Raw genomic sequence first — 14728 nt, forward strand, 5'->3', positions numbered from 1 at the left:
CTGTTTATTGCATATACAAATTCAGGCAGTGACGGATTGACTCTGTGATAACGATTTCAATGTATAATTACCGTTTACGCCTACAAAAACAAAGACACAATATATTACCTAATCATATATTTTAGAAGCTAAGTGTGCTCAGCATGGCAAGACGGTACTTCACTCCGGGCCATCGCTTGCAACTGTATAAAGCCCAAATTCGGCCCCACATGGGTACTCCACTGCTCTCACGTCTGGGTGGAGCTCACCAGCTCCGGCCACTTGACTGTTTTAAGAGCGGTTCGAATCGTCGACGACCAATCCCTTTCAGAGTGGCTTGATCCCTTGGCGTTCCGTGGATCCCTCTACCGCATTGACCATAGATAGTGTTCAGATGGGTAGTTTGTTACCTTACCATTACCTGCAGTTAAGTTTCGTAATCGGACTTCGAGGCAAAATTCGAAATTTTACGCATTTCACCTCACCGTCCGCCGTTCCACAAATGAGTGTTTTAAGGCAGTTTTTGCCGCGCATGACCAATATGTGGAACCAGCTGCTATCTGAAGTATTTATGAACCAATTCAACTTAGGGTCCTTCAAGAAAAGAGCGTTTTGATTCTTAAACGGCCAGCAACGCTCTCACAAGCCCTATAGCATGGAGAGTGACCATGGGTGGTATCACTTAACATAAGGTGAGCCTCCTACCCGTTTGCCGCCTGTTCTATAAAATATATTTATTTAGTAAACTATTTGATATCACGTGACTTTATTAAATACAAAATAACAAAACCTAACTGTACCCTCTAAAGAGGTTTCAGATTTGTTAAAGAATTTGAGACTTTGTTAAATCCATATTTTCTATTTATAGTCAAGTGTTCATATTGTGCTTTAGAAAAGAAACAATTTGCTCTATCCACAAAAACAATAATACTGAACGATGGCAGTTGTCCATTAATGTGACAATTTACAAATCTAAAAGTCTCAAACGCTAAATTACATTATACTCTGTGATGTGCATGTGCATTGTGCATATAAATATTTGTAAATCGTAATTTATATATTGAAATTATTATACACCTTATTCTTATTGAACCCGTATTAAATTGAAAGAAAATTTAATTTATAAGTATTTCCGACGATCCGTTTTGTAAGTAGCTTCAAATTTGTACTATACCATTCCTGGAAGTAATATCGATTAATAACACGAACTTATTTCCGCTATAAGCATTACAAATAATAGTGAAGATACAATTTGAAATGTTTAAGCAATTACTTTCAGCTCAGTTTTATATATTTTAAACATTTTCTACAGCCATACAGTAGTTATATTTGGTCGGGAACAATGTCGATGCCACACAGCAGTTCAAGTACAACAAGCTCAAGTACAAAGCGAAAGGAAATCTACAAGTGAGTGTTTATTTAAATCATAACATATTAACGAATTTACTAGTATGAAACGTAGTAGTAATCTATAAAAACTATTTTAATTTTACATATAAGAGCTCTCATAAATGAAGACTAAATGTTTTCATAGCTTATCTATATCTAATGGTTTACATGAATATTCCAGATATCAGGCACCATGGCCTCTTTACTCGATGAACTGGTCAGTTCGCCCAGATAAACGATTTAGATTGGCTCTTGGAAGCTTTGTTGAAGAGTACAATAATAAGGTAATAACAAAATTTAGGGCTGATAATTTCCACATCTATTAACTGCCTTAAAATTTAAATGGGTATCCCTGCTTTCTGTAATTAGTTTTTTTAGGATTTAATCTTAGATAACATTAAATGGTAGACCTAAACTAGTGAGAATTAATATACTGACTAAATAAATTCCACAGGTACAAATAATATCGCTTGATGAAGAGACAAGTGAATTCAGTGCTAAAAGCACTTTTGACCACCCTTACCCAACTACCAAGATCATGTGGATACCAGACAGTAAGGGTGTATACCCTGACTTGCTTGCTACAAGTGGTAAGTTATAAACCACCACTATGTGGAACCACCTGCCCACTGAAACATTTCCGAACCTATTCAACTTAGGGTTCTTCATGAAAAGAGTGTACCAATTCTTAAAAGACTTCGACTTCTTAAAAGACTCGCAACTATGTTGCCAGCCTTCTCGCAATGTGAGTGTCAATGGGTGGCGGCCTTATCACTTAACATCAGGTGATCCTCCTGTCTATTTGCCTCCTATTACATAAAACACCTTGATAAAAAAAAGTTAGACATTATGACAATAGTTTTTGTTATCTTCACATAGGATAAACATACCATTAACATATCTTCTGCTCCTTATATAAAGTCTGAAAGAAAGGATAAAATAAAAAGGAATGATGTCTACAAAGAACCACCTGCCCACTGAAACATTTCCGAACCTATTCAACTTAGGGTTCTTCAAGAAAAGAGTGTACCAATTCTTAAAAGACCGGCAACATAGTTGCGAGCCTTCTCGCAATGTGAGTGTCAATGGGCGGCGGCCTTATCACTTAACATCAGGTGATCCTCCTGTCTATTTGCCTCCTATTACATAAAACACCTTGATAAAAAAAAGTTAGACATTATGACAATAGTTTTTGTTATCTTCACATAGGATAAACATACCATTAACATATCTTCTGCTCCTTATATAAAGTCTGAAAGAAAGGATAAAATAAAAAGGAATGATGTCTACAAAGAACCACCTGCCCACTGAAACATTTCCGAACCTATTCAACTTAGGGTTCTTCAAGAAAAGAGTGTACCAATTCTTAAAAGACCGGCAACATAGTTGCGAGCCTTCTCGCAATGTGAGTGTCAATGGGCGGCGGCCTTATCACTTAACATCAGGTGATCCTCCTGTCTATTTGCCTCCTATTACATAAAACACCTTGATAAAAAAAAGTTAGACATTATGACAATAGTTTTTGTTATCTTCACATAGGATAAACATACCATTAACATATCTTCTGCTCCTTATATAAAGTCTGAAAGAAAGGATAAAATAAAAAGGAATGATGTCTACAAAGCACCCAATGACCAATTTAAATTTAATGGTATTTAAGTGACTATAACTTAGGGATATGCTTGACCTTATAGTATATAAACTTTAATAATGACTACTGTTTGGATATTTAATAATAGACTTAGGTGCTACCTTTTACTTTACATTTCTCTTAATTTCTTCTTCGGTATTTAACAAAACTATTCAGTCTATATATAAAAAAATACTTATTAGACAGGCAATAAATGACTTGGTTACTGATAACAAATATATGCTATAGGGTGCCTAAATATAATATTATCAGGTGTGTGCAAAAATATTTTATGTAACACTAAACTTTATTGTATGCCTATAGCAGAGTTATTAAAAAAATACACTTTCATTTTATATCCATAAGATCCTAAGTTTGATACTAGTAACAAGACTTGTTTTGTGTTACTATGGACAGAACACCTATAAATGTGAAATGGAATGTGTCAGCTTAGTATGAACTGTTAACATAAGAAAGTAACTTATGAACAATTAAACTAATAACATTCACAAGCTATCATAATATAATTCCAAGGAAAAATAAAATACGGTTACAATAGTTATGACATATCTTCTTGCAAAGTGTCTAGGAAAGTAAGGAACCGTTCTTGCTAAGTGTTCAGAAAAAACTTCTGAGATTCTAGGAGCTACGCTGCCTTTGTTAGCTAGGATATCAAGTGCATCTAAGTGTAAAAACTGCGCCCCCCTACTAACTTACTTCTATCACATCTTGCCATAAAGCTTTATCTGGTATCCAACTTCTAGAGATTGCTCAAGCACTTTCTTTTGACATTCTTTTTTTGATTGGATTACAATTACTTGTGATTACCTAGATTATATATTATTTTTCAGGTGACTACCTTAGAATCTGGCGTGCTGGTGAACCATACACACTATTTGAATGTGTACTAAACAACAACAAGAATTCAGACTTTTGTGCTCCCCTTACTTCTTTTGATTGGAATGAAGTTGACCCTAACCTGATTGGAACAAGTAGTATTGACACAACTTGTACTATTTGGGGCTTGGAGACAGGTCAAGTCCTGGGAAGGGTTAACGAGGTGTCAGGACATGTAAAGACACAGCTTATTGCTCACGATAAGGTATATTAAAGCTTTTTTTCAATAAAGCAAATAATATATACAAAAGTATGCACACAGTTCTTGCACTTTTCCAGGGTTTCTTATAGTCTAGATAAAATTGTTTGTCAGCAATAAGTCTGCCATTATCATGCTATTGTAGGTGTTGATAACCTTATGAAATGGTTAAGATGTTTCACCAAATATTTTTATTATTAGAAGTTGTATATATTCCAGGAAGTATATGACATAGCATTTAGTCGTGCTGGTGGTGGCCGAGATATGTTTGCGTCTGTAGGAGCTGATGGCTCTGTGAGAATGTTTGATCTGCGGCATTTGGAGCACTCAACTATTATATATGAGGTAATCATTTTACCTGAGTGGTTTCTATTTATTGTCTTAACTTGTAAATGCCTAAAAAGAAGTTAGTTGTTTTTAACATTTTGTGGTGTTGTTGCTTATAACTGCGTAGCATTTTTTGTTTGAGTTTGCAAGGTCATTTTTTGTTACAGCTACTGTTTTGCTTTGCTGTTAAAAGTTTTTAACAATTGAAAATTTCCCAAATTTACAACTTATATTTAAACACACATGATATGTGTATTTTAAATATTTTCAGACTTAATAGTACAAATTGTAATAGAATAAAAAGAATGAAGCTTCAAGTACATACTTAATTCTTTGCATGCAAATCAGTAATTTGGAAGATGACAGACCGTGACTTTGAAAGCATTAATTATTAATTTTTATAAAACTGAGTTTCCAAATCCAATAGACTAATATAAAAATCTGATTTTTTAATTTGTCAAATATTATTGTGAGAAATACAGCAAATGGATGTACCATTAAGTTTATTAAGTTGATTTCAAGTAAGTAAGTATTCCCATGCTGGAGCTAGAATGGAGGAGAATAATATTATTTTGATTTTCAGGATCCCCAACACACTCCACTGCTACGATTGGCATGGAACAAGCAAGACCCTAACTACTTAGCAACTATTGCTATGGACGCGTGTGAGGTCATTATTTTGGATGTACGGGTTCCTTGTACCCCCGTAGCCAGATTGAACAACCATAGAGCCTGTGTCAATGGAATAGCATGGGCACCACACAGGTAATTATTATAATTATTTAAATCTTTTTACGTGGCACATATAGTTTTTTATAAATTGTAAGTGGTTCTTAGTTCTGAAGTAGAGCTATGCAGGGTGATTCTTCATCACTTACAATGCAGTTTAACTAGCAGCGTTTGTTATTTTGCTGGCAACCTACCAAATTGTTTTATTATTCCACTGTAGAACTTACTACCTATTAATATTTATTCACGTCAAGTTAGTACTTGTATACATACAAACAGCTTCTTCGTAGTAGTAGGAGCTTTTTATAATTTATTATTTTACACTTTCCTGTACACCAATTTACGCGGGATATACATATAAATAAACAAACTACAATTAAAAATTATTTATTTATTAGCTTGGTAGTAAATATCTCAAATTTATTCTTCTTTCAGCTCCTGTCACATCTGCACAGCTGGTGATGACCACCAAGCATTGATCTGGGATATTCAACAAATGCCAAGAGCTATAGAGGACCCTATATTAGCCTACACCGCTGCTGAAGGAGAAGTAAATCAAATACAATGGGGTGCAACACAACCTGATTGGATAGCCATTTGCTACAACCGACATACTGAAATACTCAGGGTATAAGGTAGTCCAATAAAATCAACCCCATGCATAAATTAATTTAATTTGTTAAGGTCAAAGTCCTCTATGGCACCGTCAACTTTATGATTGGAATGGTGTGAATGGACTTCTTATGAAAACCTAAATCATTATATAAAGGATTTCTTAGAAAATAATTTAAAATAAATTAATTCTAAAAGTATTAATTCCTTTAGGTTTTTGGAACAGGTCTATTTAAACCATGTAAAGGTTTAACTATTTACAAAAACTTACATTTCTTGTCTACTAAGAATCCACAGAAGAAGGTTATTTAGATTGAAATATACTACATTGATTTAAGTGCTAAAAAGATCTTCAATAAAACAATATTGAAAATTAAGAAAAGACAGACATTTAGTCTCTTTAAATATTTTTTTTTTATGAATGGGGGGAAATGCATAATTTATTACCAAATATGAAGCATTTAAAAATGTTACATTTTGATAAGACTTCAAAAACCAATTTATTAAAGTGTGTAAGTGTGTAATCAATTATGGGCGTAACAAATATTTATGATACTTATGTTTATGAAATTATCTAAGAATACTGCAAGTGAAGAGAGTATAATGTTCACTGATAAATATAATATTCAGTTTCAAGACACACATTTTATGTAAATACATAATAGTAGAACATGTTTATGCAATAATAACAATTCCTTTACATAATTGAAGAAACATGTGTAAGACTGATTTCGGTGTTTGTGTTATAAATTTTTCAACATTTACATTGTGTGTAAGTATTACATTGATCATTGATCATAATGTATTACAAAAACTCAGCTTGTAAATATTTAATCATGTTGCAATTAGATTTTTTGATATGATATTGTAGTGTACATGCAGGTTGAAATTTATTATAATTGATTTTCAACAAATTTTTAGTTTGTTTTAAAAACAAGATGAATTTTGGTTAGTTCTGCATAACTTAGAAAATAATATGGGATTATAAGTGAAGAATCTTTTCACTGTTAATAACATTTTCGACTGTTTTAACTAATTACAGTATTCTTATGTAGACCTCATGTCTTTTGGGTATCCCAATCTTTGTGAAAAAAATTTTGATGACTAGGTTTAACTTACAATAGCTTTCAGTTTACTATAAGATAGATTAAGTTATTTATAATAATTACCAGAGGGAAACATTTCTTACTGTTTACTATTATGCAATAAAAGGTACCAAAATAGTTAGTCATTTATTTTTATTGATTACCAATTGCTTTAATTTGCTCTTTGACCCAAAGAAAATTCTTCATAAATTTTAAGTAAAGACTGGGGTGTGCGTGCCCTAAAGTCTTTTAATACAATGTGAAAATGTTCCATTCTTACAGCGGGACAATCCAAATCATTTTCTAATGCCTGTAGTGCTGCTTCATGACATAGTGCCTGTAATTCTGCACCTGAGAACCCCTCAGTTTTAGTGGCCACATAATGAGAATTAACATCATCACTGATGCTCATCTTTGACAAAATTATTTCAATTATTTGCAATCTAGTTTCAAAGTCTGGTAATGGCACATAAATAAGTCTGTCTAATCTACCTGGCCGCAACAAGGCCCTATCCATCCTATCTGGACGATTTGTTGCTGCAAGTATTGTGACTGACTTAAGGGGCACCACACCATCTAGTTCTGTTAAAAGTTGAGCCAACACACGCTCATGTACACTGGCTTCTCCTACTCCCCTTTCACCTCCAATTGCATCCATTTCATCAAAAAATATAATTGATGGTGCCACCTGTCGTGCTTTAGTAAATAAATCCCTGACAGCTCTTTCTGATTCTCCAACAAATTTTGAGAACAACTCTGGTCCTTTTATTGAAAGAAAATTAAGTCCACTTTCTGTGGCTAATGCCTTGGCAATCATAGTTTTCGAACACCCAGGGGGACCATAAAGTAGTACTCCTGCAGGGGCCTTAACACCAAGTCTCTGAAAACTTTCTGAATGTTTAAGAGGCCACTCTACTGCCTGACGAAGTTTAAGCTTTAAGTGATCAAGTCCACCTATGTCTGTCCATCGGACATTGGGGACTTCTATTAATAGTTCTCTCATTGCACTTGGGCGAACAATTGTCAAAGCACTAATGACATCTTCTGTTTCAATTAACTGGCCTCCTCGCTTAATACATTTTATTGAAGCCTGAGTACACAGGTTAACCAAATCTGCTGCCACATACCCGTGTGCCATGTCAGATATAGAAATAATTTCATCTGAAGGCACTTTAGTAGGTAGTCCTTTAAGAAGGACACACAATATTTCTTTTCTTCGTAACCTGTCAGGTACTGGAACCTCTATTTCTTTATCTAATCTTCCAAATCTTCGAAGCATGGGATCTATTGCATCTGGTTTTCTAGTAGTCGCTAATATAAAAACCCTATTGTTTCCTTCATGTAAGCTATCCAATAGAGAAACAAATGCTGATGTCACTCTTCTTTCTTGCTCTGTACTACCTGATGATCGCCTAGGACATATTGTCTCTATTTCATCAACAATTACAATGCAAGGTTCACTCTCTACAGCCTTTACAAATAGATTTTTCATAGTAGCTTCAGTTTCACCAAAATATTTACTGAATATTGTGGGTCCATTGATTTCAATATGGTTACATTTTAAATTATCTATTAAATATCTGCAAATTGCAGTTTTACCAATACCTGAATGTCCATAAAGCAAAAGTCCTCTTGTAGGCTGAAAATGAGCAGCTATTCCTTCTATATTAAATGATATTTGGATTAATGTTTTGATATCATCAACAATATCAGCATATCCTCCAACTATCTGTGGTTTCTTACATTTTTCTAAAGCTTTCTGATCAATTTTCCAAATAGTATTTTCAGATAAACTAAACCATACATGTGCATCAGATAAGGTTTCAGCTTTTATATTTACAAATTCTATTTCAATTTTTTTACCAAAATAGTAGTAAACTAGTATACTGCCAATGCATACAAAATAATTTTTGAAATGTTCTTGTAATAGATCAATAATATGACTATCTATTTTCTGATTATTTATTTTAATATTAACAGTACATGCTAATGGAAGCTCCTGCTCTAATACAGATACAATAACACTTTTATTATCACTGCACCAACTTCCAGACAGATCTAAAAGTAAAATAAAAATCATTCAGAAATATGGAGTAAACAGAAAATTACTTTCAAGGTGAGTGAGGGTCAATTTGTACTAACCTGCAGCTTGTAGGATTACAGCTGCTGGTGAAGATGTTTTAGAAGGCCACATTCGTCTGAGTATTGATGGAGAACCCTTCTTCTTTATCTCTAAAGGGCATCCAATAACTGCCCCAATTAATGTTCCTGCAGAGGGATGTATTAAAACAGCATTGCTAGGAGCATTCTCAGGTAGAGAACAACATCTCTCAAGCCACGAGAACAATTTACTACCTTCTACGTATGGACATTTTACTTGATCTTTGGCACAATTCAATTCTATGTGAATACTTTTATCATTTGTTGGTATGGTACAGTTACATTTCTCACATTCCACCCATAATGTTTTCTTTCCTTGCTTTGGTGGCATTTTCAAAACTTAAAAAATTCTAAACAAGCTTAAAAAAATTTTAAACTATTCACATATTATGCAATTAATCATTATTATGTATTAAATGCATATTAAAAATTATAATTTATAACCTTACATCAAAGCAAATGTAAATTCAAAATTACAAAATTGTGTAACTAAAATCCAAAGTGTCAGATGTCATTGTCATTGTATTTCAATTTTGAGCAAATAAAATCCAACTCAAATTTCATTATTTAGAGTCTGTTAGCTAGTCGTTGGACGCGATTTGTTTCGACTTCTTCATATGGCCTCACTGCTGCCTGTCAAACTTAATGAAATATCACTTTAACCTCTTGAGTCTTGTTGTTATTGATGTCGTGTGACTTGTAAGTTTTTGTGCGAAAATATGTCGAAACCCATTGGAAGCAGTGTCCAGAGCTTGCCGTATACAATGATAATCAAGTATGAACAGAGAAAGGATGATATAAATTAGCGCTTTTTTTGAAGAAACTTTCATCTGCAAGTAAGTACAGCCCAAATATTTTGATACCCGTTCTAGATTTAAAGAAATAAAAAAACTTTTGTTTGTATTCAACATAATTTTACCTTTGTTCTAGTATGTACATACGTGTAAATATGTTTCAACACAAACATGATCTATTTCTTGTTTTAAGATGTCGAAGATTTAAAACGATTTTAGATCGGAAAGTTAGTAAAAGAACTCAGAGATGTTGAGAAAAAGATCTGATTACCTCTGAATCCAGTTATTTGACCCATTTATTTTAACTGATAGGTTGTATTTCATTATATTTATTATATTGTAAGTGATAATAATCTGTCATCTAACCCAATAATTGTTATATGATAAGATGTTATTATTGCAGATTTTGGTGTCAACACAATGAGTAGGATAAAAAGGAAGGTTCCTTAAACCAAGGTGCGTGGACGCCAGGAAAAAAACGCCCTCGCCAGCCCAGTGTTAGAAACGTAGATGATTTTGCATATTCGTAATAAAATAAATGCGTTAAGAAACATGGTCCAACAATAATAAATTTGTTAGCGGAACTGCGATGATCTATTAGATTCACTGGATCTCGAGAAACATGTGCGCAATTGATATTGTTAAAAAATGGTTTTAAGTCAATAAAAATGAAAAGTCACGTCTAATTGAAAAGTTTGAAATATTTGAAATATTTGATTTGAGACACAGTTATCGATATTAGATCTATTCATAAAAAGCGGCAAGAAGGAAATACAAAACCTATGTAAAGTTCATAAATTCCTCATCCACATCCGTGACGATGAAATTGATATCGATGAATCATTTGAAAGCATCGATTTTTTTTAAATCGGGTTTCGATTATGGTTCTGAATGAATAAATATTTTAAAGTTTAAGTTGTGGTGGAAATGTTGGTGTTAATTTTGATGTATGTAGTTATGTTATATGTTTTCGTTTTGCTTATATTTATTTTTAAACTAAATTCTTTAAAGACTCCAAACTTATTAAAAAAATAATATTGTTACTTAAAAGTATCAAGATTATTGTTTTTGACTATATGCCGGGTTAATACCCAATTTTTTTTTAAGTTGTCCCCAAAGGCTTCTACCACGGCTCTTTTTTTTTTTTTTTTGAATGGAATCTCGCTGTTGGCCTTAAGGGCCTTTACAGCTCAGCTCGGGCTGTTTTGGCGAGCGTAGCTCGCCCAGAATTACCACGGCTCGCTTGTCAGACTCTATTTTATGGCCACAGGCACCACCGGGCCGGCAATAAATCAAAATTTCAAATGTTTTGTCAGGTTCGGATTGTCAATTGTCATTTGTTAGTCTACTGTCAGTATACACAGTCATCGACGTTTAGTCATGGTCACACAAATATTAAAAACAAGTAATCTTCTAATATTTACGAATAATCAATACAAAAATAATTATATTTAGTATATGACAGTAACTGAAATATTAGAAATAGTTTCAAAAGTATAACATAGTTATAACACATTAAGTACAGAAGTATTAGGCACGTCCAGGATTTGGTGACCAAAAAGGATGACACTCGCAGAGTTCTTTAGTTGTACTTTACTTGCTTTTGGTCCCCCGTTAGCGATGTTCGCAATGACCATAGCTAAAGATCCAGTAAGAATAATAATCATGATTGCAGCAGCCTTTTTCTGGCTTCTATCATTTTTAGTATCCTCTTTGGTTTGGTTCATAGTTGTCCCACTCCGAAGCTATTTAGCTTTTGGTATGGTGTTCGCAGTTGCATTTCAGGTATTGTTTAATTATGATTATGAAGTAAAGGTACCATTTAAAAATATATATATTAATAATATTCTTTCTCTCATAGGAAATTTTCAGATACTTTATATACTTGTTACTTAGAAAAACTGAGGCAGGTCTCAAAGAAATATCGGAGAATAATGAAATTAGTAGTCATAAATTAGAGATGGCCTATGTTTCTGGTCTAGGATTTGGTAGTATGAGTGGAGCATTTGCCTTGGTTAATGTTCTAGCAGATTCTGTAAGTGTATATTAATCTGATATTCAAGATATTTTTAGAATTATATATTAAGGAAAACACAGTTTTACCGGTTAAAATTTGTTCATTTACAATAATTTATTTATTTTAAAACTATTATGCTGTACAGCTCCTGATTGAAAACAAGTTGGGTCTGGCTTAATGGTTTAGTTTAGTAAACAAACAGCAATTATTATTAATATTATGATAATACTTTGGTTACCTTAATTATTGATGATTATTTACTATGTATTATTTATTACATTGATTATTTACTATGTATTATTTATTACATTGCTTATGTTTAGGTTGGACCAGGCACTCTAGGTCTTCAAAATGGAACTGAGTTCTTCTTCGTCTCAAGTGCAGCTATGACTCTCTGTATGATTCTTCTTAATACATTTTGGAGTGTTATTTTCTTCAATGGAATGGATGAAAAGAACTACAAGAAGATATTTTGGGTTGTTGGTTCACACTTTTTAGTATCTGGTATCAGTTTAATGAACACAAAAGGGCTTTATATATTTAGCATTTTACCTTCCTATATAATTTTAGTAATTACAGCAATAATAGCATTTAAGTGTGCTGGGGGAAATATTGCTTCTGTATTAAATTCTTGCTTTTCCAAGGCCTAAGAAATAAGTAATGTCTATGGATAATTAAAATGGTATTTACATGAAGACCACTCATGAAGTTTCTAAGACTTGACTTGAGTAATAAAAAATAACATAGATCTCTCTTTAGATTTTATTTATTTAGTACTTAAGAAATAATAACTAAGCTGATGTTTGTGTACTATACAAAATGTTAGTAGTTCAATTAAATAAACAACTTAAGGACATCCTTGAAACTTGTTTTTATTTATATACAAATCACAACATATATAACAACAGTTATGTTCTACAAATTCCCTTAGTTAATTTGATGGGATAGACTGATTATTCCTGATAGGCAGCAAATAGCAGGTGCAATGCAAATAATGTATGCCAGTCCATGAGATATTAGTTATCATCAATTTCTTCATTAAGTTCCATTAATAAAGAGTCTATTGTCCAAATAGTGTCTGGTGAGTCTGAATCATGAGGAATATATGTTTTGAGAATATCTAATGCTGCATCAATCCCTTCAACTGAAGTTGTAATCCCGCCACTGACCTCAGCTAAAGTATTAGCTGTTTCAGTATCCTTTCTCTCAGTCCTGGAATGATTACAAAATTACAAGGATATGTCACCTCATGGAAATGTGTTTTAGTGTCTTAACAACAACATATTGCAGTATTAAATTAAATAAATGCTTGAAGTACTGTAGTATTGGAGGGGAGGAGGAGAGGAGTAGATATAATCTTATAACCATATTACTTACACTGGAGGCTTTGATAATTCCTTTTCTAGGATATCTTGAAAATCATCTATGTCAGGTAATGTAGGTATATCATCAAATGATTCTGGTGATTTTTTTTGAATTATAAGTTCTCTGAAAAGTACATTTTAGTAGTATATCTTATCTACCTATTGTATTGGGGGTATTATGATTGCAAAATGGGAAATAAAATTTACCATATTCTACTATACTTCTTATTCTTACTATAAGATCTGAAAATAGCTCTTTTTGATTAAATTATTTTTATCGTATTGTTTAAGGAACACCGCCTGGAATGTAGCCAGCTACCAACAAAGGACCTACTTTGTTTGTAAAGGAGGACCTTCTGTCCAAACACCAACTTTACGAGGCTCCGGCATTTTTGAATTCTGGTCAGTCATTTAAAGTTGTTATATGTGATGCTTCTATTGGTTCTTTAAACAAAAGTTAATAGTCGTCTATGCTTCGGTCAAGATTCTAAAAAATACAAAAACAATTTTTTTTACAGACCATGTAAACATTAAAAATCTATGCGTATTAATTTTTACATTACGAAATAAAAACTTGTGATAATGAAAATGAATACAAAATAGCTTCAGATTCATCAAAGTTAAGACTGACACTTGTTTCGTAGACCGTAGTTGTTGTCTTAACTCTAAAGCTGAAGTTTAACTTTGATATTATAATAAACCTTTCAAAATTTCGTAATTCTCACAATCTGTAGTTGTCAAGTTCTAACTTTCAAAATGTGGCGCGCGGTTGTAGCTCGACCACCGTAACACGAAAGCACGAATGCGTCTCTAAAAAAAAATTTGGTTTCTATTCATTTTTGAAACTTTAAAATGATAGAAAATTACTGGATAATTCTTATGTTCAATCAGTTTAAATAATCGTAGAATTTATTTTAATTTAGGTGGTTGGTTGATCTTATTCTAAAAATAATGGCCTTCCATCTATGTTCATATAAAGTAAGCGAACAATCATGCTAGCAACGTCGTGCGTGCTATGTAAATGTCTTAAATTTCTATTAGATGTCGCTATTTTGCAAAAATATTTAGAAAACGGATAAGATAATTTTTAATTTTTAGAGATTTAACATTTTGATAGTTTACCATGCCACACATGCCTCTTACTCTAAGACTCTTACCTTGTTGAAAATTTATCATTAAAAAATATATGTAGTCTATTATTTTTAATTTGTTAACAGACGTAGTTTTATTTGCTATGCATTATTTTTATTTCGTCGATTTAACTTCAGCAATCCTTTATTGTGTCTAAAATAAAACAAGTTTATAAATAGATAAATAATTAAACAAACTTCTATAATATAGTCTAATATCAATTACTTAACATAGTTTAAGTTATTTTACCACAAATAATTTAATAAACATTACAAAGTCGAAATTAAGCCATAAACCCATGTATGCAAAGTTATTTTGTCGTCACCTTCTCAATTATCGTTTCACGTCGATAAGATTTGCATACGACGCATTAAAATCACGATTATGTCAATCTTACACGTTGGATGCGTATAGA

General features: G+C 32.6%; 4 protein-coding genes across 8 annotated transcripts; 2 read left to right on the forward strand and 2 right to left on the reverse strand.

Moving 5' to 3' along the window:
• Positions 1–953: 953 nt before the first annotated feature.
• On the forward strand, positions 954–6989 carry LOC123709132 (DDB1- and CUL4-associated factor 7). Of its 2 annotated transcripts, none has more exons than XM_045660274.1 (8): positions 954–1027; positions 1292–1386; positions 1550–1652; positions 1823–1958; positions 3850–4100; positions 4314–4439; positions 5005–5186; positions 5586–6989. In XM_045660274.1, the coding sequence occupies exons 2-8, from the start codon at positions 1322–1324 to the stop codon at positions 5782–5784; spliced, it is 1062 nt and encodes a 353-aa protein (XP_045516230.1). In that variant the 5' UTR covers positions 954–1027; positions 1292–1321; the 3' UTR covers positions 5785–6989. The 2 variants fall into 2 exon arrangements, with proteins under 2 accessions (XP_045516230.1, XP_045516229.1); XM_045660273.1 differs by having other exon boundaries at positions 991–1126.
• On the reverse strand, positions 6984–9468 carry LOC123709131 (ATPase family protein 2 homolog). 2 transcript variants are annotated; one of them, XM_045660272.1, is made up of 3 exons: positions 9203–9468; positions 8990–9115; positions 6984–8905 (listed from the first exon to the last, which is right to left on the reverse strand). In XM_045660272.1, the coding sequence occupies exons 1-3, from the start codon at positions 9336–9338 to the stop codon at positions 7020–7022; spliced, it is 2148 nt and encodes a 715-aa protein (XP_045516228.1). In that variant the 5' UTR covers positions 9339–9468; the 3' UTR covers positions 6984–7019. The 2 variants fall into 2 exon arrangements, with proteins under 2 accessions (XP_045516228.1, XP_045516227.1); XM_045660271.1 differs by having other exon boundaries at positions 8990–9466.
• Positions 9469–11138: 1670 nt separating this feature from the next.
• Positions 11139–12608, forward strand: LOC123709133 (gamma-secretase subunit Aph-1). The gene is made up of 3 exons (XM_045660275.1): positions 11139–11586; positions 11663–11836; positions 12142–12608. Exons 1-3 carry the CDS (start codon positions 11365–11367, stop codon positions 12466–12468), a joined length of 723 nt encoding a protein of 240 aa, XP_045516231.1. The 5' UTR covers positions 11139–11364; the 3' UTR covers positions 12469–12608.
• Positions 12609–12670: 62 nt separating this feature from the next.
• Positions 12671–13912, reverse strand: LOC123709135. 3 transcript variants are annotated; one of them, XM_045660278.1, is made up of 4 exons: positions 13814–13912; positions 13517–13669; positions 13196–13306; positions 12671–13030 (listed from the first exon to the last, which is right to left on the reverse strand). In XM_045660278.1, exons 2-4 carry the CDS (start codon positions 13591–13593, stop codon positions 12835–12837), a joined length of 384 nt encoding a protein of 127 aa, XP_045516234.1. In that variant the 5' UTR covers positions 13594–13669; positions 13814–13912; the 3' UTR covers positions 12671–12834. The 3 variants fall into 3 exon arrangements, with proteins under 3 accessions (XP_045516234.1, XP_045516232.1, XP_045516233.1); XM_045660276.1 differs by having other exon boundaries at positions 13741–13856; XM_045660277.1 differs by lacking the exon at positions 13814–13912 and having other exon boundaries at positions 13517–13733.
• Positions 13913–14728: the final 816 nt, after the last annotated feature.

The sequence above is a fragment of the Pieris brassicae genome, chromosome 4 (genome assembly GCF_905147105.1).
Source record: "Pieris brassicae chromosome 4, ilPieBrab1.1, whole genome shotgun sequence".
Lineage (NCBI taxonomy): Eukaryota > Metazoa > Arthropoda > Insecta > Lepidoptera > Pieridae > Pieris > Pieris brassicae.